The sequence below is a fragment of the Peromyscus maniculatus genome, chromosome 5 (assembly GCF_049852395.1).
Source record: "Peromyscus maniculatus bairdii isolate BWxNUB_F1_BW_parent chromosome 5, HU_Pman_BW_mat_3.1, whole genome shotgun sequence".
In the NCBI taxonomy this organism is placed as follows: domain Eukaryota; kingdom Metazoa; phylum Chordata; class Mammalia; order Rodentia; family Cricetidae; genus Peromyscus; species Peromyscus maniculatus.
Genome location: NC_134856.1, coordinates 68,263,595 through 68,288,443, shown reverse-complemented (window position 1 = coordinate 68,288,443; position 24,849 = coordinate 68,263,595). Strand labels below are relative to the sequence as shown.

The 24,849-nt window shown below is 42.2% G+C and overlaps 1 protein-coding gene across 1 annotated transcript; it reads left to right on the top strand.

Moving 5' to 3' along the window:
* The first annotated feature begins 1,910 nt into the window (after positions 1-1,910).
* Positions 1,911-22,723, top strand: Mtpap (mitochondrial poly(A) polymerase). Its single transcript, XM_042277964.2, has 9 exons — positions 1,911-2,102; positions 5,670-5,842; positions 6,601-6,834; positions 8,938-9,162; positions 13,238-13,449; positions 16,077-16,303; positions 21,275-21,367; positions 21,450-21,523; positions 22,017-22,723. The coding sequence occupies exons 1-9, from the start codon at positions 1,946-1,948 to the stop codon at positions 22,374-22,376; spliced, it is 1,755 nt and encodes a 584-aa protein (XP_042133898.2). The 5' UTR covers positions 1,911-1,945; the 3' UTR covers positions 22,377-22,723.
* Positions 22,724-24,849: the final 2,126 nt, after the last annotated feature.

Here is a 24,849-nt window from a genome sequence, read left to right as displayed (position 1 = left end):
GCAGAGAAAGAAAGTCAGTGCATAAGGTTGTGGTGGGACAGAATGGGTAAGAGAGCCAAAGGGCTTAGATAAAATGATTTAAAATGTTATAAACACGATCAGGGAGATTGTTACAAAACTGTGACTCTACATAATAAAAATGAAGAAACAATTCTGTGGGTCACTCAGATTTAGCTCCTGTCTGGGTGATATTATGAACAAATAAAATTTCCATGAAGATCAGAGAACAGAACAAGCCGCTAGATTAAACATAGGGGCCAGGCAGTGGTGGCACACACCTTTAATCCCAGCACTAGGAAGATTGAGACAGGAAGTGATATGGCTGGATGGAGAAAGGAATATAAGGCAGGAGGAGTCAGGAGCTCACTCACACCCTCTCAGGCTGAGGAGTTGATGAGGTAAGAGGTGGTGGCTGTGGCTTACTTTGCCTCTCTGATCTTTCAACTGATATCTGGCTCCAGTTTTTATTATAAGACCATTTAGAATTCGTGCAACATGTGACTTCGGGAGTGTTACTTCCTCCATAGGCAATGGATGGAGGTAATAGTTTTCACCTCACGGGGTTGTAAAGACTGAAAGAGTAAATACAGATTAGAACAATGTCTGAAAATAAAAATGAAAAGTGCTTTGTTGTTTATCCCAGTACAAATATCTTACTACAATATGTATTGGAGTGTCAAAGGTAAGGTACTTGCACAGAATATATACACATACATATGATAAAACCTTTGAAGTTATCTTTTCCTTGGGATAATCTTTTATTTATTTGAGACATGGTTTGATGTAGCCTACCCTGCCTCGAATTGTCTATGAACCTAGACCTTCAATTTCTGATCCTCCTAACTCCATCTCCAAGTGCTGTAAGATTACAGGGCTGACTTGTATCCAGCTTTTCTTGTAGTAATTTTAAGTATACCATATTCGATACATTTTAAATATTAGTCATTATATTTATTTTGATAATTCACATTTTTTTATTTTTCCAACTAATTGACATTAGTTAAATTTATTGAGGGTCTGGGAAGATAGGAGTTAAGAGCACACATTGCTTTTGCAGAGGACCAATTTGGTACCTCGCTCCCACGTAAAGTGGATCACAGTTCAGGGTAACTCCAGCCCCAGGAGATCTAATGTCCTCTTGTGGCCTCTTTGGGCATTGCACTCACATGCACAAACCTATATACAGACACATACACATAATTTACAAATAAAGAAAAACTGAAAATTTCCTCTGTTGTGAGGTGGAATGCAGGAATATGGGTCAATTAGTAAAACCTGCTTAGGAACAAATGGAGAAAGTTAGGGGGAATACAATTAAAATCTGAGTCAGTTATAGAAGTAACTTACTATTCATACAAACCTAGTAAGATTAGTAGCACTTAACACTTTAAGAAAAGATACTGTAGTGCTTATTTTGGGTCAAAACAATAGCATTGGAAGTCTGACCTGAGTCTGACTCCCGAGGCTCATTCACTTTCCTCCTCAACAAAATGTGAATAAAGCACAAGTTTAACTCTGTATAATGTACACCTTACCAGAGTACAGTGAGGCAGGCAGACAGTTAAATTCAGACCATGTAAGAATATGCAAACTTGCCGGGCAGTGGGAGTCAGCACTCCTAGCACTCGGGAGTCAGAAGCAGGTGGATCTCTGTGAGTTCGAGGCCAGCCTGGTCTGCAGAGCGAGTTCCAGGATAGGCTCCAAAAGCTACACAGAGAAACCCTGTCTCGAAAAACCACCACTCCCAAACAAAAACAAACAATAACAACAACAACAACAAAAAAAAAAATCAGAGCTTTCCATTTTGGCATCCATGTTTTTGCTTTCAAAGAGAAACTTTTTTCCCCCCCAGTTTGACCCAATGGGCTTCCCGTCGTCCCTGTCTCTAGGCGCGCATGCTCAGAAGCCCGCTAACCTTCGCCGTTTACTTCCTGCTGCTTTGACCATGGCGGCTCGCGGCGTGGGGCTTTTGACCCGTTTGCCCCTGCGTTCCCAGCGAAGGAGCCGAGTCCAGCGTTCTGTTTCCAGGCCCCTCAGTTGTCCCGGGACTGTGGCCGCGAACTTCGGGAGCGAAGAGCAGCCTTCGGGGGGCGCGGAGACAGGTGACGGAGGCGGCCGAGGCGGGCGGAGGGCGAGCGGCCCGGGCCCCGGGGCCGGATCTCCGACCCGGTGGAAACCCAGGTGGAAGTCCGTCCCTGTAGAGGACGAGTCCCGCGCACAGCAGTGGAGTTGTTTAGACCAGGAACACAGCTGGCGAGTGCTGTATAGTTCAGCGCAAAAAGCCGTGTGCCGTGGTAGTAATAGCAGTCAACATTGCTTCATCCCTGACCCCAGTGTATCTGATTCTGATAATCAGTCTTAGGGTTACTCATGTTGTGAGGAAAGACCATGACCAAAAGCATCTTGGGAAGGGAAGGGTTTATTCGACTTAGAAATTTCCCCTCCCAGTTCGCTGAGGGAAGCCAAGGCGGAAACTCAGACTGGTCGGGAATGGAGCATGAGCTGATGCAGAGGCCATGGAGGAATTGCGCTTACTGGCTTGCTCAGCCCACTCTCTAATAGCACCTAGGACCACCAGCCCAGGGTGGTACCGCCCACTACGGACTGGTCCCTTTGACAGCAATCACTAATTAAGAAAATGCTCCACGGACTTGCCTGTAGCCCAGTCCTGTTAGAGACATTTTCTCAACTGAGGTTTCCTCGGCTCAGATGACTCTAGTTTGTGTCAAGTTGACGTAAAACTAGCCAGTGCGATGCCCTTAAGATGTCGCTGAAGGCTGAGTACACCAAAGCCTTCTGAGCAGCCAGTTCTCCTGACTCCCGGCACCTTTTGCCTATGAAAATATCTGTTTGTTCTTTTGGCGTTTCAGTACAACCTGTTTGGTAACAGATTTTCGACCGCTGTTTTAACAGGAACCTTCTAAATGTATACACCTTGTCTATTGAGATCCCAGTCTCATTGAACCTTTCTTGTGTCCCAAGAACTTGTTTTCAGAATTCTTAGAACAGCCTTGCAAGAAGTTTGCTGCGTGTTGAAATAGTGATTGGATTGGGTTTAAGAGAAGCCGCTTCTGTTGAAAGTTTTTAAGTAACCCTGAAAATTCAAAGAAGGGTTCTGCCCAAGTCTCCTGTATGGTGGCTTGAGTTTGAGAGCACTTTTATATGTTCTTTGGGACACAAAGCAAGCCTGTAGAGTAGAACAAAGGGAATTAGTAAAACTTCAGTTTTTTCTGTTTTCATTTTCTGTGTGTGGGGTGCATGTGTGTGTTCATGGTAGCCTGTGTGTGGGCACGTGTGTGAGTAGAAGCACACGTGGGTCCAAGTGTGTGGTTGATGTGGAGAGCCATCAGTACTGCCCTTCTGCCTTGTTCATTGAGGCAGGATCTCTCAATCAAACCCCAGAGCCTGAAGAAGCGACTTGAGTCAGTAGTTGCTCTGGGAACCCGCTGTCTCTTACAGGTGGGCCTGCACACCTGCCTGGCATTTACTTGGGTTCTGGGGATCTGAATTATGGTCTTCAAACTTCTGTGGCAATCACACCACTGAGCCATCTCCTCAGTCCTGTGACTCCATTTTATAGATGAGAAGAAAAACAAAAGCAAGTCTGACTTTCAAGTTCAAGCTTTCCCATCCATACAGTGGCAGAAACAGCAATCAAACTCTCCTGACTTTGAGGCCATCCTCTTCCTTTACTACAGATTGTGTTGTACATTTGCATCATTAGGATAAGGCAACTGAATAAGTATGCAGGGACTCTTGAGGGGCATAGCAAGTAACCAGATGGCTCAAAAGAGAAGTAAGTGTGTCTTAGCTATTATTAAAGTAAGAGGTCAAGAAGAGATTGATGCTTCCAATTTGTACAGTCTTACACTGTTGACCTTGCCTTTATAGCAGCAGTTGAACACCAATTTAGACTCAGAGTGAAGATGAGAAGCAAGAATGTCTAAGGTAATTACAACCAAAAAAGCGATGAGAATGAGGACTAAAGAAGAACAGGAAGCTCAAATTGACACGAAGTAGAGTAGTCTCCGGCCTTACCATGGAAGAAGATGGTCTTGCAGACTGTTACATAAATATCACGTAACGATCCTATGAATTGCACTCCTTCATAGATACGAAGTGGGGGAATCAGAGGTGGAAGACAGTCTGCTGTGGAGTGTCAGAAGTCTTCACACACCTGAGCAAAATTTGAAGGCCGAATGGAGGTTGGCCAGAGAGAAAGTGAGCAGGTGGGCATTCCAGCAGGGCACGAAAGGCAGAAAGTTGTTAGCATGTGATGGTATTGTGTGTCCAGTGCCATGTGTGAGAGCAGAGGTGGAAGATACTGACATTGAGGAGAGGAGGCACCTTGGGCTGTGGTGTTGAGACTTCAGTTTACAGGTAGAAGAGGTCCTGTTGGCAAGAGTGTGGAACATTGATCAAGGGACAAAACAGGAGTGCCTGAGACCAGTTTTGGTGTCAGGCTGTTGTGAGGGCACAGGCCTGAGATGAGTGTTAGAATGATGTGGAGTGGAGAGGAGGGCACGTATGAGAGAATGTGTCTTCGGCATCTAGTACAGGAGGAGAAGAATAAGTTCTACTTGTTTGGTCCCTCACTAAAAATGATGAGCAGGTCAAGGCCAGCATTCTCTATGCCTTAAGAGACTTGGCTTTGATGAGGACAGTTTTGGATCCAGCAGCTTGTACTGTCAATAACCCAAATCTCCCTCTTTTCTATGGAAATATGAAAATGCACTTTTCAGACCCAGTTTATGTTGTAGTAAGGATTGGACCCAGGGCCTTGTGCATGCTAGGCAAGTACTGTACTAACTGAAGTAACATCTCCAGCCTTAGATTTTAATGTTTTAATTTCCCTGTGATAGAGTGCCTAATCAATGGAAACTAGGTATTAACTGTTTTGAGTCAGATTAAGATTTTAGACGGAGAAAAATCTTTATAGTAACTTATTACAGTATGTTAAATGCCTTAAGATCATTATTTGATTACACTTAGACTTGTATTAATTTTCTTTAGGCTTTTCAGTATTATAGATTATACAGGTTTTTTATGTATGTGTTTGTGGAAATGTTAAATGAATGGTTTGCTTTCTTATTTTTGCTTTTAGGGTCTTGAAGAACTGTTTTCAGCAATATATCTCAAGTATTCCAAATCACAATTTTAGTGATATCACAGAGAACAGTAAAATAAGCCAAATGTAGTGACACACACCTTTAATCCCAGCACTTGGAAGGCAGAGGCAGGAGGATCTTTGAGCTTAAGGCCAGTCTTGTTTACATAGTGAGTTGCAGGCCAATCAGGGCTACAGAGTGTCTTAAAAAAAATCATTAGATAAATATTGAAAGCAATCTGTCATAATAAACCTTAAAAAGAAGAGAGGATAAAACATGCAGCTAGGCTAAAAAGGGGCTCATGGCCAAGTTTGATCACCTGGGTTTGGGCCCTAGAAGCCACATAGTGGAAGAAGAGAACTTACTCTAAAAGTTGTCCTCAGACCTCCACATGTATGCCAATGCATAGGCACATATGTGCACACAAAATAAATAAATACATTTTAGATATATGATTAGGATAAAATGGTTTTAATCACATGTATAATCTTCTTATACTTAAATCAATATATGCTTTAAATTTTATGTGTATTAGTAGAAATGTTTTTGTCTCATTTGTAGGCTCTGAAGACCAGACCCTCAAAAAGCGATTCTCTGAGGTGCAGAAGGAGAGAAGAGAACAGGCTCAGCGGACTGTTTTGATACATTGCCCAAATAATATCAATGAGAAAAAGTTTCTCAAGTATTTATCCCAGCATGGACCAATTAATAATCATTTCTTCTATGAGAGCTTTGTATGTATCTAATACCTGTCTAACTTGGTGGTTATGCTTTTGAAATTAGTTTTTGTTGCTGTTTGAAGTGTGTGGACAAAGATCTCTTGATATTCTACCTGTTCCTTGATTTCTTTAATGAGGCTTTTCCTTTTTGTGTATGAGAAAAGAAACCCTATTGCAGTGTTTTAGAATTGTTCCTAGGATGTAGCTCAGTAATTAAGCATTTGTTTGGCATCCTGGAGACCCTGGGTTCAGTCCCCAGCATTTCAAAAACAAAAACAACAGCAGCAAAGCAAGCCTGAGTTGTTAGTAACTTTTAATGGAGTGATTCCATAATCTGAAGACCTTCCTAATGCTTCGGTCCTTTAGTACAGTTCCTCATGTTGTAGTGACCCCCCAACCTTAGAATTATTTTGCTGCTATTTCATAACTAGTTTTTGCTGCTATTATGAATCATAATGTAAATATCTGATATACAGGATATCTGATTGACCCATGACTTGCGAGCAGCTGCCCTAGAGTCTAGTGCTGTAGATATTGACAAAGGGATCTAAGCTTTTGCTCTGTGCTGTCCTGTTACAATGTTCTTTTCAGGGTATTATAATGTTCCTTTTCCTAATTTACTTGTAATGAGTTGTCTTAGAAGTATATCATTTATAAAATTTGAAATGTAGTATTTTGTAACAATATAATTGTTTGGGAAATGCTGTATTAATGTGTTGAATATAACATTGTGAAACATGTTCTTTTTTCTTTTTCTTATGCCTTTCATACAGGGTCTCTATGCTGTTGTAGAATTTTGCCAAAAAGACAGTGTAAACTCATTGCAGAATGGAACGCATACTCCAAACCAGAGAACAGAGCCTGCAATTCCATTTAAGTCACGTTTCTTGAACTTAAAGCTCAAGAATCCATCTAACCAGATACCTGAACAGTCATATGCACAGACAAACAACCAGTCACCTCCTTCAAGCAAGAAACTCTTTGAATTACTGAATTATGCAGAAAGTGTAAGTTTACATGTATACTTGAGACTTATTAAGTGTATATTCGTGCATTAGAAAAGTTCTGATACTCAGCTCCATTATGGTTTAGTAGGTACAGGGTTTAGTTTCAGGAGGTGAAAGGAGATAGAGGTGAATGATGAGGATCGATGCATAGCTCTATCAAGGACAGCTTTCTGCTAGGAGTTGTAGATGCAGCCTATTGAATAGCTGTTGAGTTTAGTCTTTGAGGTTATCTTGATAACTGCCAAGGGATCTCAAAAAATTCTTGTATGTTTTTCCTCCTGCTTTCTTTCAGAGCAGTGAATTGCAGTCTTAAATGTCCTTACTACAAGCCATTCTTGTATTCATAGACTTTATCTATTTGGTCAAGATGTACTTTAAAACATGTATTTGCTTGGCTAATTTTTTTTACAAACTCTTAATTTTATTAATGAGTGGAATTGCTTTAAGAAATTCTTTCTACCTGGGGGCTGGAAAGATGGCTCAGAGGTTCTGAGCACTTGCTGCTTTTGCAGAGGACAAGTCGGGCTTCCAGCACCCATGTCAGGTACTCTCAACCACTTGTGACTCTAACTCCGGGGGATCCGACCCTTCTTCTGGACACTGGGGCAGTTTATACTCCCTCCCTCCCTCCCTCCCCCTCTCTCTCTCTCTCTCTCTCTCTCTCTCTCTCTCTCTCTCTCTCTCTCTCTCTCTCTCTCAGACATACATGTGTGCATGTAATTAAAAGAAATCTACACCACAGAATTTGTTGAATGAAAAATAAAAGTCTCCCCTCTGCACCTAGCAACTCTCCATGCCGTTGTGTGCCTTATTGGTAAACCACCGATTGCCCAAGTTTGGGGCCCTTTTGGACAATTCAGATGTTTTCTCTCTTTTTAGTGTAATAATTGTCTACATCATGTTCTGTAAATGCTAAAGTATCTTATTTCTAGTTTTATATTTTTATTTTTTTTTAAGATTTACTTATTTATTTATTATTATGTATACAGTGTTCTGTGTTTGCCTGCAGGCCAGAAGAGGGCACCAGATCTCATTATAGATGGTTGTGAGCCACCATGTGGTTTACTGGAAATTGAACTCAGGACCCCTGGAAGAGCAACCAGTGCTCTTAACCTCTGAGCCATCTCTCCAGCCTAGTTTTATATTTTTATCCTAGTGTTTTTATTATTTAATCAGACTTTTAGCTAGGTTAGTGATCTTTACAAAGAATCAACTTATTTATCTAAATACTGTTTTTTGGGTTGATTTTCTGATTTTTAAAATTCTGCTTCTAGCCTCCACATTTCTTCCACTTCCGTTGACTTATTTTTTTGGTTAGTGCTCAATTCCTTTACCTGCAGGACTGTTTTCAGTAAGGGCATTGAAAGCTCTGATTTGTGGTTTAATATTCAACTCTAGTGCAGTTTTGGAGTCTTGATTAGTTTAACCCTTAATATCAGTCTTCTAAGGAGTCAGTGGGCTCATTTGTGAAAAAAAAAATGTGGGACTTTTAACATTTGAATTTCAGTGTTTCTTGCCCTCTGACCTTTGTGCTTGTTTTGACCTCTTTTGGAGTACTTTCTGACTTTTTCTAAAAGAGTGCTTTATGTTTATTGCTTACAAAGAGTAGTTTAACCAAGCTGTATTTTGCTAGTGCTTTTGGTAGTATTTTTAAGAATCAACTTTAAGTGTGGGGGCCCAGGTTTGGATCCCTAGCACCCACATGAAAGCAGCAATGTGGCATGTGCCTAATCCCAGCACTGGGATGGTGGTGTATCTGCGGCTCCCTGGCCAGCAAGTCTAGCTAAAACAGTGATCTCTAGGTTCAAGGTAGAAATCCTGTCTCAAAAAGTAAGACACCCAATGTTGACCTTTGATCTCCTCATGAATGAAGAGGTGAAAGTACCTGTGCACACTAACATTCCACATACATACCCCTGCACACACCCCACATACACACACATGTATACATGTGTGAGTGCATACATGAAAATACATTTTTTTAATCTACTTTTAAGACTGAAGAAGAAAATAATTGTATTTTTAAGGTAAATCTCCAAAGCTATGCAGATGACATTATTTTACAGACCTCTGTGTATTTTGTTGCTTTCTTTGGCCAGCTAGGTGGACGATCAGCTGAACACGCTCCTGAAGGCCTTCCAGCTCACAGAGGAGAATGTCAGGCTCCGCCATCTCACCTGCTCCCTCATTGAGGACATAGCTGCTGCGTATTTTCCTGGCTGTGTTGTTCGGCCCTTCGGCTCCTCAGTGAACACATTTGGCAAATTAGGATGTGATTTGGACATGTTTTTAGATCTAGATGAAGTTGGAAAACTCAATGTTCACAAGGTAATAATTATTTCTTTGCACCACTATAAGAAATTAGAAAATTTAGGAAATCTTTGGACATAATAAAATTATAGCTGTTGACTTCTAACTTAGTAAAGATGACTGAAAAATGAAGTCTGTCTGGATTATTTGGAGTTGTAAAGTATTTCTTCGTGTTGTCTATCATGGGCCTCATGCTGTGTCTCTTCTACATGTGCAGTAAAGCTCTCTTCCTCAGGGTCTGAAGCGCTGATGTTCATGTCTGTACACAGGTGTGTTTCAGGATTAGTACCATTTTAATTTTGCCAGCTGCCTTCTTCTCCTTGTTTTAATTTACCTGCTGTGTTGATAGTCACATGGTCCCTTGTGTACTTTCAAATAGACTTTGAAATATGCTGCTTTCTACTTCTTTCTGTGTGCCGCTCGGTATTGTGACTGTGGACCTGTCCAGGAGTTACCTTAGAGTGGAGTTTGGTTTTCTCACAATCTTAGATTGTTCTTCCCACTCTTGAGTGGTTCTTGTTAGCCCGGCCTTGAACAGATTTGTCTCCTAGTTTTAAGGCCGACTTCTGCCTCGGCCTTCTTGAAGCCAGCCTTGCTTTTCCCCCCACCCTGCTGACAATGAATCGCCCCCACTGTCCTTTCGTTCCTCGCTGGTGTTTCTGTCTTTAGGGTCGCTTCCTGTCTGACATGTTAGGTAGTGGCCAAAGTGACTGTCTCCCTCTGTGTCATGAGCTGAGCAGGGCAGGTGTGTGTCTGTGCTTACTTCCATTACAGTTCTAGACGTGGCGTCCACAAAGCTGTGTATGTTCATGGAACTGAAATTAGCAAGGAGTAGGAAAGACAGCAGATTTAAATGGGCCAGATTTAGTAAGACTAACATGCTTTGGAAATTGAGTTAAATTCCTGGCATGGGCACCTAAATTATGTGACACTTCTATTTTTATTTATTTATTAGACATATTTCACAGAATATGTGACTTAGCCAATTAAATTATACAATTAAAGTATATTATTTCTGTATTTGTAGAGTGATATAACCATCAGAAAAATGAAATTTAGACTCTTTTTATCACACCAAAAAGCACCATCATAGGTGTTCGATTGGGCTTTGGAGCCAGCTGAAGAGTCAGAGTTCTGCTTACTAGCAGGGTGGTCTTGGGTAAATGGTTTGCCTTGTCTCAAATTTTTCCCAACTCACTCAGGAGTTGAGGAGTTTGACTAAACTAACTAATGGGAAACCTGAGTGATTGGACACAAGTGCTCTCCATCCCCAGAAAGATTATTATGTTACCTTTTTATAAGGGGAAACACTTTTTCTCTGTTGAAAGCAGAAGTTTGTTGATGGATTTTAGTTAACTGTTTAAGTCTCTGAAGTATTGTGGTAGTATTTAGAAAAAGTTAATGATAGAAGGCTTTTCTCCATTGTGATGAAGTAATTTGACATCATTTGTATATAGATTTAACTCATGAAAGTGTAATAAACATACATGCTTGTTTAAGACTTTTATAGATTATGGACTTAAGAATATATCCTCATTTAAGATTATTATAGATTTGCCAGTAGAAAAATGAATAATTATTCAGTGACAATTGAAGCACTCTTCAATTTTCCCAGTTCCTAAATTGTTATTGATGCAGTTTGTCCAGTTTTGACTTCTTGGCACTCCACCTTGTTTTAGAATTCTCTGTCTGGTGGTTTTATTCTTTAGCCTAGGTCGAGGGAGTTAAGAAATTGTGTGCTGACACTTTTTCTACTTCTCAAACTACTATGTATGATGCCCAGTGATGGACAGGTACTAAACGGTTGTTTACTGAGGAATAAATGAAGAGTCCCTTACTTATTGAAATAATAAGTTTCAGTGTTTCTAAATTTGTATGAAATGCACCAGTAATCTTAACACAGAACACCCCTTAGAATGGAATAGTAAGCTTACGGCTGCCTTTGGTTGTCTCTAGTTTTGCTTCTGGTAGAAAGTCATATGTTGCAGGATTTAGGCAGTACAAGTGAAGATTAGTAACTATGTCCCGAGTAGTGTTTTCCTGTTGTCTGAATGACTGGTTTGAGCTGTATGCTTAGTTCCCGTTTTCTCTTCAGTAGATTTTCTTGCACTATGTAGTGCTATATGAGAAGCACTCACGGAGTTAGCTGTTTCTGCAGTTTTTTCTGAGTATGTAATGTATGTATGCACATGGGCTGTGCATGCACATGTATATGCTTGTCTGTGGAGGCCAGAGTTCAACGTGGGGTGACTTCCTATGTCTCTCCCCTGTCTTGAGACAGCATGTCGTACTGAATTCAGCACTCACTGATTGGCTGGTTAAGCTGGTCAGCAAGCACTGGTTGTGTGCGGACCCTTGACTACCAAGGGAGCGGTTCTCCTAGCCCCACTTTGTCTAAGTTTTGTTTGTTTGATGGATAAAAGTAGTTTTTAGAGTCTTACCTTTGCCCATTGTTGATGTACTTTCCATCATCTGCACCTTCTGTAATTACATTGTTTTCTTTCTGTGCAAGGTCTGTTGATCTCATTGGCCTACATGTTCTCTTGCTTTTTATATTGTTCCTCTAAGCTCACTCACGCTTTGGTAACAGACAGTCTCCCAGATCTCAGTGGGTTTTCCCATCAGCTGTCTGTCTCTTTTGCTGAGGCTGAATCCGGGGCCAGCATCTCGTCATCACTCTTTACAGCAGCCAGGCTGGCTGTCACTCGTCTCTGTCCGTGTTCTTTGTGTCATTGAAAGTAGTGACGAACTGTAGAGAATTGAGATGTGGCCCTCTATGGATCTCTCTGGTTTTACCTAAAAATGATCTGGGGGGCTGGAGAGATGGCTCAGTGGTTAAGAGCACTTGACTTCTCTTCCAGAGGTCCTGAGTTCAATTCCCAGCAACCACATGGTGGCTCACAACCACTTGTAATGAGATCTGGTGCCCTCTTCTAGCCTGCAGGGACACATGCAGGCAGAATACTGTATACATAATAAAAATAAATCTTTAAAAAAAATAAATAAAAGTAAAAATGATCTGGGAAGCCACTGTTTACACACAGAGCACACCCCTATGGGCGGCACCCTACACGCATGCATGGAGCAGCATCACTATCTGTCCCTGGCCTGGCCATTCCTCACAGCTCCAGTTTTCTCCCTCCAAGTCCACTGCTCAGAACTGTTTTGTTGTTTTGTATGTTTGTTTCGTTTTTGTTTTTTTGTAGTGTCATTTGTACATCTTCCACTTCCTTTGCGTATGAGAACGTCCAGCCTCACTCTTATACTACCTGCTCTGAATCTGGTCTGCCAGTTGGTGACCCTTTTTTTTTTGGAGGTTAATATTTTAACATTATACATCTTTTCCCCCCGTTTTTTATTTATTTATTTTTCTGTTATCAGCTTGATACAGAATAAATTCTTATCCTAATAGTGAAATGTTTCATTGAGGCTTGCCCAGTAATTGAGTAAACCCAAAACTTATTATAAGCCACAGTCATCCTAGGGTCCCCGCTGCTATATAGCCTCCCTGGTTCTGTGGGTTGCAGTCTGATTGTTCTTTGCTTTACATCTAGTATGGTGGCCTTTTTTTTTTTTTAAACCATCCTGGGATGAGTTGATTTCAAATGTATTGTCATTATTTTTTTTGATGGAGATAATATTTTTTTGTTTGCTTTTCCATTGACCTCTCTAGAAGGAAACCTCTGTCTTAATTTCTCTTGTTGATCTGCTCTTCTTCTGCCTGTATTCTCCCCACATTGTGAGTTCGTAGGTCCATCAAGGTGCAAAGCTATGTGGAGAGGGCATGTGTGTGTTCAGAGAATGTATGTAGTAAGTGACTCTGTGTGCATTAGTACTTTATGTACACACACAACTGTGGTGCATATGTTAATTATAGAAAATCAGTGTTTGCAAGTTAGTGCCTTGCATTTTACAGAACTCAAAGGCTGTCAAGAACCCGGGAGTCTGTTTTGCTATGATTGCACTTATCTCTATGTGGATTTGTTTTGCCAGAAGTTATTTAGACTTAAGTTCTAAGTCATTCTTTCCCCAAAGTTTAAAAAATTCCTTTTTCCATAAATCCCCTCATAATTATCAATATTTTTATATTCAGGATGTCGGAAATTTTTCAATGGAATTTCAAGTGAAAAATGTCCCTTCAGAAAGGATTGCAACTCAGAAGATCCTATCTGTAATAGGAGAGTGCCTTGACAATTTTGGCCCTGGCTGTGTGGGTGTTCAGAAAATACTAAATGCGCGATGTCCACTTGTGAGATTCTCCCATCAGGCCTCTGGATTTCAGTGTGATTTGACCGCTAACAATAGGTATGACCTCATGAATGTTTTCACGTAAATGTGACTGTTCTAAGTTATTAACTTTTCTTGTTTAGAAACAGTAGCTTGGAACTCTTTTAGACATACTTCAATAATGACCTATTGTCCGACTGATGATCTATCTGTCTGTCTGTCTTAATGTGAACTCACTAAATTGAGTGTAATGGCACATGCCTATAGTCCAAGTTCTGGGGAGTCTGAGTCAAGAGGATTGTATATTTGAGGCCTGCCTGAGCTACATGCCTAAGTTATATCAAAACTCTCAAAAAACACTTTTTTAAAGGTGAACATTTAGATTATAAAGTAGGAAATCTTTTTTTAGTGTTCTACTTTTTAGTATACTTCTAAACAAAATATTCGAGTATTGTGTTATGATGTTAATAGGACAATGAGATTCCTTCCTTCCTCCCTCCCTCCCTTCCTTCCCTCCCTCCCTGTCTCCCACCTTCTTTTCCTTCTTTTAATTGTTTTATCTTTGTTTAATGTGCATGGGTGTTTTACCTGTGTGCACTATGTGCACACACACGTATGTGCCTGTTCCTGAGGCCAGAAGAGGATGTCAGGTCTAATGGGACTGGAGTTAGAGGGTTGTGAGCCACCATGTGGATGCTGGGAATTGAACCTGGGCCATCTGGAAAAAAAATCAGTGTTCTTCACCACTGAACCATCTCTCCAGCTCTGGTAATGTATTCTTACCTGTGTTGCCTAAAAGTATGAACAGTACCGTTTTATACTAGAAAGTAGAAGTCCATCTTGAGTTTGACACCTGAGTGTCTCTAGGCATTGTCTCCGTTATACACTAACGCAATATGTGGTGGCTTGAGTCAGAAAATGCTCAGAACAGCTCGAGACTCTTAAGTCTCTCTTCAGTGTATTGTGCTATATTATCAAGCCGCCTAACAGTGCAGGAAAAAGGGGGCCGTGAATAACAAGTTCTTTTATACTCTGAATACTTTTCCTGAACTCACTCTAAATTGATGAGTGAGTTTACTCTATTATTTCTTAGATGAGTAATTCTGACTGAAAGTGGGTTCAGAAGATCCAGTTGAGAGCAGCTTTGGTTAGTTCACCTATCAAGCTAGTGCTCAGTACTTTTGGACTACCCTCAAGTGGCACATGATATAAGGTCATTGTGTTTTTAAACCAAATTTAATATGAAAATTAAAATACATACTGAATTTCCTATGGATATATTTTCTTTATATTATGTATGTAAAATAGGACAGTAACATCTTTGTAATAATGTATTTTCTTTGTTGAATTGAGATTGGTTTGTAATAACTTGCTTTCTTCAGGTTTCTGTATCCCATTAATGCTTCCTTATGTCAGAAATCTCACACGATTTGATTTGTTTTTCAGCCAATTTTATTTAATTTATTTAAATATGCAAAACCTTTCATTGCTGTTGTCTTGGAGCTCCAGTTTAAATGGGTGTTACATGATGATTCTTGGGCCCTCTCTTGGTTCTTTGAGAAATTACAAGACACTTGGATCAGTGGAAACTTAATTCTAAAATATTTCTAATTAATAATCTTTGAATTTTCATTTTGACTTAGAGATTTATTAAAAATAGATTTTTAAACCTAATCTTCCTTTTGGGTGTAGGGTGTGTTGCCTTGGCTGGTCTCCCAAGTCCTGGGCTTGAACAGATCCGCCACCCTCAGCCTGAGGAGCTGAAACCACAGGCATGCACCACCATGCTATGCATGGCTCTGAGGTGTGATTTCTAACAGGTGCTTTAGCCTCAAGCTGGTTTTGGTTTTATATATTGGGCTTGAGTAATTTTGGCAGTTTCACAACTATGAATCTCTCTCCTTCTCTCCTCTCTTTCTCCTCTGATATATTACATCCGTTTCCCCTCCCTCCACTCCTCCCAGTCTCTTCCCCGACTCTCCTCTCCCCCAGATCCATTGCTCCTCCATTTCCCTTCAGAAAAGAGCAGGCCTACCGAGGCTGTCAATCAAACATGGCACAAAAAGATACAGTAACAGGAACATGTTTAGGAACTTGACTTAAAAACTATGTTGTAGCCGGGCTATGGTAGTGCACAACTTTAATCCCAGCACTCGGGAGGCAGAACCAGGCGGGTCTCTGTGAGTTCAAGGCCAGCCTGGTCTACAGAGCGAGATCCAGGACAGGGACCAAAACTACACAGAGAAACCCTGTCTCAAAAAACAAAACAAAACAAAAAAACAAACAAACAAAAACCCCCTATGTTTCAGAGCTTGATTGTGGGTGTCGCTGTTTTTAAGACTTGCAGTTGTTGTGAGTGTGTTGTGAGCCTCTACATCGAATTGAACATTGTGAATGAATGCACAGTGGGGTCGGTTGGCTTTTGGTTGTGAGGCCAGGTTTGAAGTAACTTGGGCTGGCCTCCAGCTTGCCTTATAGCTAGAGCTGTCCTTCAGTTCCTGGCCCCCTTCACCTCCCATGCAGTCTGATTTGCAGGTGCTTGTCATCATGTCTGGCTGCATAATGCTTTTGGTTTAACCATGGTGTTCAAAATATAAGCAAAAGACAGTGAGATACTTAGATCTGTTCCCAGTTGTGTCTTTTATTTGACTTTTGTATCCTAACTTGAGGTTTGAAGTTTTTTTTTTAACTTTTCTGTTTTGAAGTATTGCTTTGAAAAGTTCCGAACTCCTTTATATATATGGCTCCCTGGATTCAAGAGTAAGAGCCTTGGTGTTCACTGTGCGATGCTGGGCTCGAGCACATTCGTTAACAAGCAGTATTCCTGGTGCGTGGATTACAAACTTCTCCCTAACAGTGATGGTCATCTTTTTCCTCCAGAGAAGATCTCCCCCTATTCTTCCAACTCTGGATTCCCTAAAATCCCTAGCAGGTAAGACGAGAAGTGGCCGCCGCCTTCTTTTTGACCCTGGATAGACATTTACCAGGTATAATCAAAGCATGTGTATTTGTAAGTCACGTCATTTACTCCTTGACATTACATAAGAACCGGTGTTGCTGGCTAGGCCTTGGGAATTGAGAGCTGTGCCTGTAATGTCAGTGGACCCAGCTGAGATGAAGTTGAAAAAGCACTTAGCAGGTCCAGCTGTGGATCTGATCACAGTCCCCAGGCTTCCCAAATTCGATTCTCTCCAGACAGCACTGGGGTGCCTGAAACTGCTTCCTGGTGTTCTGAAGATTCGCAGTATAGGTGTGTTTGAGTTGACAGTTGTTCCTAGGGGTGTAGTGTTTTAAGTTCAGAATGCTATTAATTTTGGAATAAATTGAAATTTTGATAGCTTGCTGCAGGGGATAGAAATATCTTTCTAGGAGCACACATGTAGAAAGGATGTTCATATCTTTGTAGTTGTCCCATTGTACATGCTGCTCTAAGGTAATTCTGAAGTGTATGTGAGTCTTCTCTGTTTATAATAATCCTAGAAGGAATTGTATTCCTGTATAACAAGTTGTGAACTACTCGTTAATATTTAAAACCATTTGTTGTCTAAGCTAGTGGCCTCTGGTATTCCTCCTTATGTGTTCCCATCCCACCCGTACTATGGTTGTTCTCATGGTATTTAGTCATAACTAATTTTTCTGCCTGGAATGTGCTTTCTCCTCAGTTAAATTACCTTCCCTTAATTCAAATCAAAAGTAACCCTTCCTGGAAATGCTACAGATGTTAATGTCGTTCACAGTTGAGCTGAAAGAAGGCTGACTTAGTGTGTGGACTAAGTGACTTAGTGACTGGAGTCAGCAGGGTAGAGAGGTGCTCGGTCTCAGATCTGAGGCTGAAACAGAAGCAGCGGCCATGCCTCTGGGCCCTCCTCCCTGCCGTCCTTCATTTACTAAGTGTTTAGTGATGGATGTGTCAGATAGACAGTTCCCAAGAGCTGACAAACGAGGAAGAGAAGACACATAACAAAGTGAAGGCAGATTCTCATCAGTGAACAGTTTATAAGCACCCTTTCTTATTCTGCTCCTGCTGGTTACACTGATGTTTTAACTTTGAAAAATCATTGTAGAAAAAAATCATGGAGCTCATGGGATTCGGAAGCTGAAAAGAATAACTGATGCTAATTTGTGTTAGGGGTGGACTGCTACTGCGCATACCATTATTCTGTCTGGTCTCAGAGTTCTCAGCCCCAGTCAGGCTTTGGGACCACTGACTCCACTTTTGAAATGGAGTCCCACTGGCCCATGAATTTGATTCTTTGGGCATTTGCCCTTTAATTCTGATGGGTCTAAAGAAATCAGCTTTTTCTTTTACAGATTATAAAACTTTGTAAACCCTTCCTAACCCTAGGTCATGATGAGGTACTTAAATTTTCTTTAGTAAGTTTTGTAGTTTTACACTTAGACCTGTTATCCATTCAAGTTGGTTCTTTTTGACATGTGAATGTCCAATTATTTTTATACTGTTTGCTTTAAAATCAAGGTCCACTTTCTCCCTGTAGTTCTTTTTGTTCCTTGACCAAAGTCAATGGCAATAAATTGTCCTTATTTGTGTGGGTCTGTTTCTAGACTGGTGAATCTCTTCAGTTGTGCGCTCTCTCTCTCTCTCTCTCTCTCCCTCTCTCTCTCTCTCTCTCTCTCTCTCTCTCTCTCTCTCTCTCTCTCTGAGTCCTTGGATTGTTATAGCACTGTAACACTTATGTGGCATAATGTGATTGCTACAGTGTTATTCTTTTCAAAATTAGTTATTTTGTTTTCATTTAAAATTTTCAAACCTGCCTATGTCTATCTACAAAGAATTCTGCTGGGTACTCAGAAGAATAGTTGGTGTCTTGCTAGGTTTAGTTCAGTTATCTGTTTGTTTGTTTGTTTGTTTAATTTAGTTGACAATTTCATACACGTATATAATACATTCTGGTCACACTTGTCTTCTTCCCCCACCTTCCACTAACCTTCTCCCTTTCTCCCACTGAATCTTTACCCCACTTTGATTTTAGTAGTTATAGGTGGCTGGTGCCTAGCCTGTTGGCCTATGTCCATGTTGTCCGGGTGACACCTAAAATAGGAAAGAGCAGGAAGAGAAAAGAAGACTAGAGAAGCAAACCATTTGTTAGGCTTGAATGCTAAGGTTTGCAAAAAACAAAAGTGACCTTATCTTAAATCAAATTGCTTTCAAGTTTCAATATTTTCTATAAGATCTTTTTAGTAAAAGGAACATGAATAGAGAAAGTCTCTGGGCTTTTTATTGAGATTATTTGTAGGAATATTTTCAATGTGGCTCATTTTTCTGTTAGTAATTTTTAATAGAAATGTGTATTTTTTACATATTTTGATTATGGTTTATCCTCTCCCCCCTCCTCCCACATGTTCCCCACTCCCCACCAACCCAAATCCACAACCTTTCTTTGTCTATTAGAATATAAACAGATAGCTAAAAATAATAGTAATAAAAAATAAGATAAATAAAAAGAAGTAGAAAAACCAGAGCTGAAGAAAGAGCACAAGAAGCATGTACAAATGCTGAGACACATACATTTGCACACACAGAAACCCATAAGAACAAAACTGGAAACTAATATGTAAGCAGAAGATCTGTAAGGGAAAAACATGTTCAGGCAGAGCATTGTGAGACAGCAATCCTCCCAAGATAGCATTGATTTGTTTTGTGTTGGCCATCTACTGCTGCTTGTGGTTTGTGTACTCAGTGACACTCCATTGGAAGGAAAAACTCCTTTCTGGTGGTCATCAGTTAGAGATCGCATCTGGTGGGCTAGGGGTGGGGCCTGTGTCCACTTCCCTCTCAGTACTGGGACCCCAGCTGGTGTAGACCTGCGTAGGCCCTGTGTCTGCTGCCACAGCCTGAATCCTTACATGGTCAGTCCTGCTGTGTCCAGAGGGCCTTCTTTCCTTGGTGTCTGCATCCCCTTTAGCTCTTACAGTCTTTCTACCTGCTCTTTGCAGAGTTCCCTGAACCCTGGGCAGGGATTTGATGAAAACATCCTGAGTGTTCCAAGGTTTCTCACTCTCTGCACATTGTTCAGTTATGGGTCTCGGCATTTGTTCCCATCTACTGCAGGAAGGAGCTTCTCTGATGAGGGCAGAGCGAGATACTGATTTATGAGTACAGCAGAATGTCATTAGGAATCCTTTCATTGCTACATTATTTTAGTGGTACAGTCATATTTGGTTTTCCCCTTAGGTCCATGACCTAGACTGGCTACCTACACATTGTCGGGCATAGGTTCCACCTCATGAAGTGGACCTTAGTTCCAGACAGATATGGTTAGATATGTGGTTGGATACTCTCACAACTTTTGTACCAGTATTGCACCAGTGTATCGTGCAGGCAGGTCACCATCATAGAGCACAGAGTTTGCAGCTGGGTTAGTCTTCCTTTCTCCTCAGGTAGTGTACAGAGTACTTCTAGTACCTCGAGCACTAGTCAGTAGGGTGAAGGTTCTAGGTAGGCACCAGCTTGGCTTCTCCATCATTACTGAGCTGTGTGGGTGTTATCTTCAGCAGTAGGGCCTAACTGTCATTTTGGAGAGCAGCCAATAGCCTGGTTGTTTAGGGGTTTCCATGGAGCCCCTTTGTTAGTAATAGTTTAAATCAGAGACACAGTCTTGAAAAAAAAGGCACAGTAGCTAAAAGACTGTGAATATATTTGACTTATACTGTCACAAAAAATATCATGTTAGTCCCTTGACATATTAAAGCATGTGTACGGATTTCAAAGAAGTACAGGTGTCTATAGCTGTGTGGTGGGTGTGTTGTCTGCTGTTAGAGCTTGGGCATGTGGTAAGCTGCACAGCAGTGGAGGTGGCACAGTGGCTTTGTAGGATGCAGACATGAGAGGAAGGGTGGGTACCCATGTTCCCTTCAAGGGCACGTATGTCCTCAGTACGTTTCTACCACCTCCCAAGAGCACCAGACTGAGACTTTGGGGGACACTCCAGATTCAGACTGTAACAGTAGCACACACACCATAGCGGGAGGGAAACACATCAGTAATTGAGATTTTTTTTTTTTTAAATGTAAGAACCAGAAAAAAAAAGATAGGTTTGAAGGAACCTTATTTATTATCTCTTTTTAGTTTTTTTTTGTGGGGGATTCTAGACTTCCACAGTTATTCAGATTATTAAGTGTCTGCTCTAGAATGCATATGGTTGTGGGTCAGGCTGGAAGAGGGCCTTCATAGGGGAGTGGTCTTTGTATCCCCAGACTGGGGTAGTCTGCTGACAGAGTGCCTGTGTCAAAATGCAGTCAGGTGAATTCAGTAGAGGACGGCTTGAATTAAGAAGCATTCGGACGGGGGTGGGGGGGTGGTTGCTGTGGGTCAGATGTGTGAGATTGGAATTTGCGTTTGAGAATCATCTTGTACATTGTCTATGGGGATGTGGATGAGGGTAGGTAAGAGATCCATCCCATGGGTGCCTGTGGACCTGGCACAGTCAGGACTATGACCCCATCTCAAGACCCAGTGCTTCTAGGAGAGTGAAGAGTGGTCCAATGTGAGCCTCTTAGAACAGCTGGTGTATGTCATTGGATCAGAGCAGAACAGAGTTAAAGATGGAGAGGAAATAGCTGGTGGCTAAGGATGCCCTGAACTTTGTTGTGGAAGGCAGAGACTGCGGGTTTTCATTGTTAACCAGAAACCCGGTTAGTTCGAAAGATGGACCAGAGTGTTGAGTTCCCAGACGTTAATCTTAGTACATTAAAGGAAATGTAGCATTAGTTTCTCTGTTGTCTGATCCTATCTTTTTTAAGTGGAGTTTTAAAATCTATGAACTAACTACATATAACATGACTAATAGTAGAACATTAGTATTTAATGAGACTAAACTCAGAGATTCCTATTCTGAAGTAGGAAATACTGTACACTATGAAACTCTGTTTCTGTGTGTTTAAGGGGCTGAAGATAGATGTATCCTAGATGGGAACAATTGTACATTTATCCGGGATGTGTACAAAATTAAACCTTCAAGAAACACAGAAACGTTAGGTAAGTCTTTTTCCTTTCTTCTTGTTCCTTTTTGGATTTAGACAGATTTTCCTCTTATTTTCTTTATCTTGTTTTCTTGCAGAATTACTACTGAAGGAATTTTTTGAGTATTTTGGCAATTTCGCTTTCAATAAAAACTCCATAAATATTCGACAGGTAAAGAACATGTCAGCATTCGTTATAAACTAGCTGTCTGCTGCCCCCGAGCTGTCGTTAGGTTTGTTTCTAAAGCACTTAAAGAATGCTCAGGTCATGAGACGGGACTGAAATGGGCTATGGCACTTGACTGAGCTCTGTCATCTGCTGTTGTCACAGCATGTGGTCTCCCTCCCTCCCTCCTTCCCTCCCTCCCTCCCTCCCTCCCTCCCCTTCTCTTTTTAAGTAGTTGTATTATGTAAAGAGGACTTTTGTTATTGATCTAGTCCAGATACCTACCACCTGAGCATTGACATCATCTTTCATAGTCATAAACCTAAGCAGTTTTCTTCAGAGAATACTTGGAACCACGTGGGAAAAAGAAAAGGCTGGTTGTATGTGCACTCATAAATGCACGTGTAGCCAAGACCCCTGGGAAAGCAGTTGTCTGCTCTCTGGCTTATGCCTCCTTGTGTGTCCCTTCTTCCATGTGTGTCGTCTTTGTTGTCTGTAGGGAAAGGAGCAGAACAAGCCCGACTCCTCTCCTCTGTACATCCAGAACCCTTTTGAGACGTCTCTCAACATAAGCAAGAATGTGAGTCAGAGCCAGCTGCAGAAATTTGTGGATTTGGCTAGGGACAGTGCATGGATCTTGGAACAGGAAGATAAGACTCAGCCTTCCCCTTCAAGTAAGCAGCCCTGGGGGCTGGCTGCCCTCCTGCTGCCGCCTGGGGCGGTCCACACATTGCTCTCCAAGAAGAGGAAAAAGCCAGTGAGCGAGAAGGTCAAAAGCTTGTTAGCATCCATAAAAAGTAGCACTGCAGACACTTCCAAGGGCACCCGTGGAAAAAGAGCATTCAGTACGCAGGCGTGATGGCGACCACTTTGGACTCCCGGAAGAGCTGCTGGGAAACTTTGACAGGCCTTAACTTTCATCCCATGTCTTTGTCACCATCCCATCACCCTTTTATTTGATCTGAAGGATGGTTTTTTTTTTTTTTTTTTTTTTTTCCCCCGATCAGGTGGAGTTTTATTAAAATATCAGTGGCAAAGAATATGTAAAGACATATATGAACTCTGCAAAGTGAATGGTAAAAATCAATTTTATCAGCAAAACAGTTGGTAGTTCTGTCAGTCTCTAGTTGGAAATCATTTTAAAATACTTCTAGTTGTCTCCACGTATAGGTGAGGAATGCAATAAAGCTCCGAAATTTGGTAATACTCTGTAGTATCTCTTTTCTATTTTCAACCAAAGTTCCCTTACTAGGTGTTCTGTTTGCTGGTCAGTGTACAAAGTCATGGTTTCACATTGGGCTCCTGTGCAGACCATGTCTGTGGTTGGTCCTTTCCTGCCCTCCCAGCACGCACACACACACACACACACACACACACACACACACGCACGCACGCACGCACGCACGCATGCACGCACACACACATGCCCATGTCTGTGGTTGGTCCTTTCCTGCCCTCCCAGCACACACACACACACACACACACGCACACACGCACACACACACATGCCCCGTGTTCTCCCACTAGCCCTCCGTTCAGATTTGCTTCATGTATGAAGCAGTGTTCTGCTACTTCCTCCTCTCCCCTCCCCGTAAGGCCTCCCCCAAAGGTCCCATGGCAAGTTTCACGATCTGTATCCTGACATGCTCTACACATACATCAAAGTGAAGCCCGAGGTCCGCACAGGAAAAGTATAGCTGTGTCTTTCTGGGTCTGGGATCCTTCGTGAAGCAGAGTCCCCTGGTCACAGTTAAACGGGTTAGTTGTGATTTCCCGAACTGTCTCTAAAACATAAAGTACAGACACTCAGTCACCGCATCTGTTCTAAGTCAGGGATGTAAATTATGGGTATATTGGGCTTTGAAACAGATTTTGTTTTAAAATCGAATTTTACTTTTGTTCTCAAAAATAAAACCGTTTCTACTGAAACGACAACAGTATTTCTAATATTTCTCCACTTCTCTTTTTGAGATCTCTCCCTGTAAGAAACGGATACATACACAGAGGTCCACATTTTACACTGTGTTCTGTGTAGTAGCTTGCCTTGTGAGGTGTAGATGGTGTAGAGTTTGGAACTTGGCCCCATGGCAGCTCACTGTCCCTGGCTGAGGTTGTTAGAGCTGCAGAGCGGGGTGGTCACAGTGCCCTGCTCTAGGCTGTGCAGTGAGGTACAAGGAAGGTGTCAAAGCCTGGCATCCCAGGTGGAGCAGACAGCTCCATTCCTTCTGTGTGCGTGTGCCTAATGACAAACCTTGGGGCAGGACCGGGCACAAGCACTGCACCCCTGTTCTCTGTGATCTGGACCAGGCACAAGCACTGCACCCCTGTTCTCTGTTATCTGTGGACCAGGCACAAGCACTGCACCCCTGTTCTCTGTGATCTGTGGACCAGGCACAAGCACTGCACTCTGTTCTCTGTTATCTGTGGACCAGGCACAAGCACTGTACCCCTGTTCTCTGTGATCTGTGGACCAGGCACAAGCACTGCACCCCTGTTCTCTGTGATCTGTGGACCAGGCACAAGCACCTCACCCCTGTTCTCTGTGATCTGTGGACCAGGCACACGCACTGCAATCCTGTTCTCCATGGTGTGGACCAGGCACAAGCACTGCACCCCTGTTCTCTGTGATCTGTGGACCAGGCACAAGCACTGCACCCCTGTTCTCTGTGATCTGTGGACCAGGCACAAGCACCTCATCCCTGTTCTCTGTGATCTGTGGACCAGGCACAAGCACTGCAATCCTGTTCTCCATGGTGTGGACCAGGCACAAGCACTGCAATCCTGTTCTCCATGGTGTGGACCAGGCACAAGCACTGCACTCTGTTCTCTGTTATCTGTGGACCAGGCACAAGCACTGCACTCTGTTCTCTGTGACCTGTGGACCAGGCACAAGCACTGCACTCCTGTTCTCCGTGATCTGTGGACCAGGCACAAGCACTGCACCCCTGTTCCCTGTGATCTGTGGACCAGGCACAAGCACTGCACTCCTGTTCTCCATGATCTGTGGACCAGGCACAAGCACTGCACCCCTGTTCCCTGTGATCTGTGGACCAGGCACAAGCACTGCACTCCTGTTCTCCGTGATCTGTGGACCAGGCACAAGCACTGCACTCCTGTTCTCGGTGATCTGTGGACCAGGCACAAGCACTGCACTCCGGTTCTCTGTGATCTGTGGACCAGGCACAAGCACTGCACTCCTGTTCTCCGTGATCTGGACCAGGCACAAGCACTGCACTCCTGTTCTCTGTGATCTGTGGACCAGGCACAAGCACTGCACTCTGTTCTCTGTGATCTGTGGACACGCAACTGCTGGCAGTGTGTGATGAACACTT

Bases quoted from the DNA above. Each gene is read 5' to 3' on its own strand.
- Mtpap (XM_042277964.2), top strand. From the start codon at position 1,946: ATGGCGGCTCGCGGCGTGGGGCTTTTGACCCGTTTGCCCCTGCGTTCC. The intron at 2,103-5,669 runs GTGACGGAGGCG...TCTCATTTGTAG, and splicing joins TTCGGGGGGCGCGGAGACAG to GCTCTGAAGACCAGACCCTC. The intron at 16,304-21,274 runs GTAAGACGAGAA...TGTGTGTTTAAG, and splicing joins TTCCCTAAAATCCCTAGCAG to GGGCTGAAGATAGATGTATC.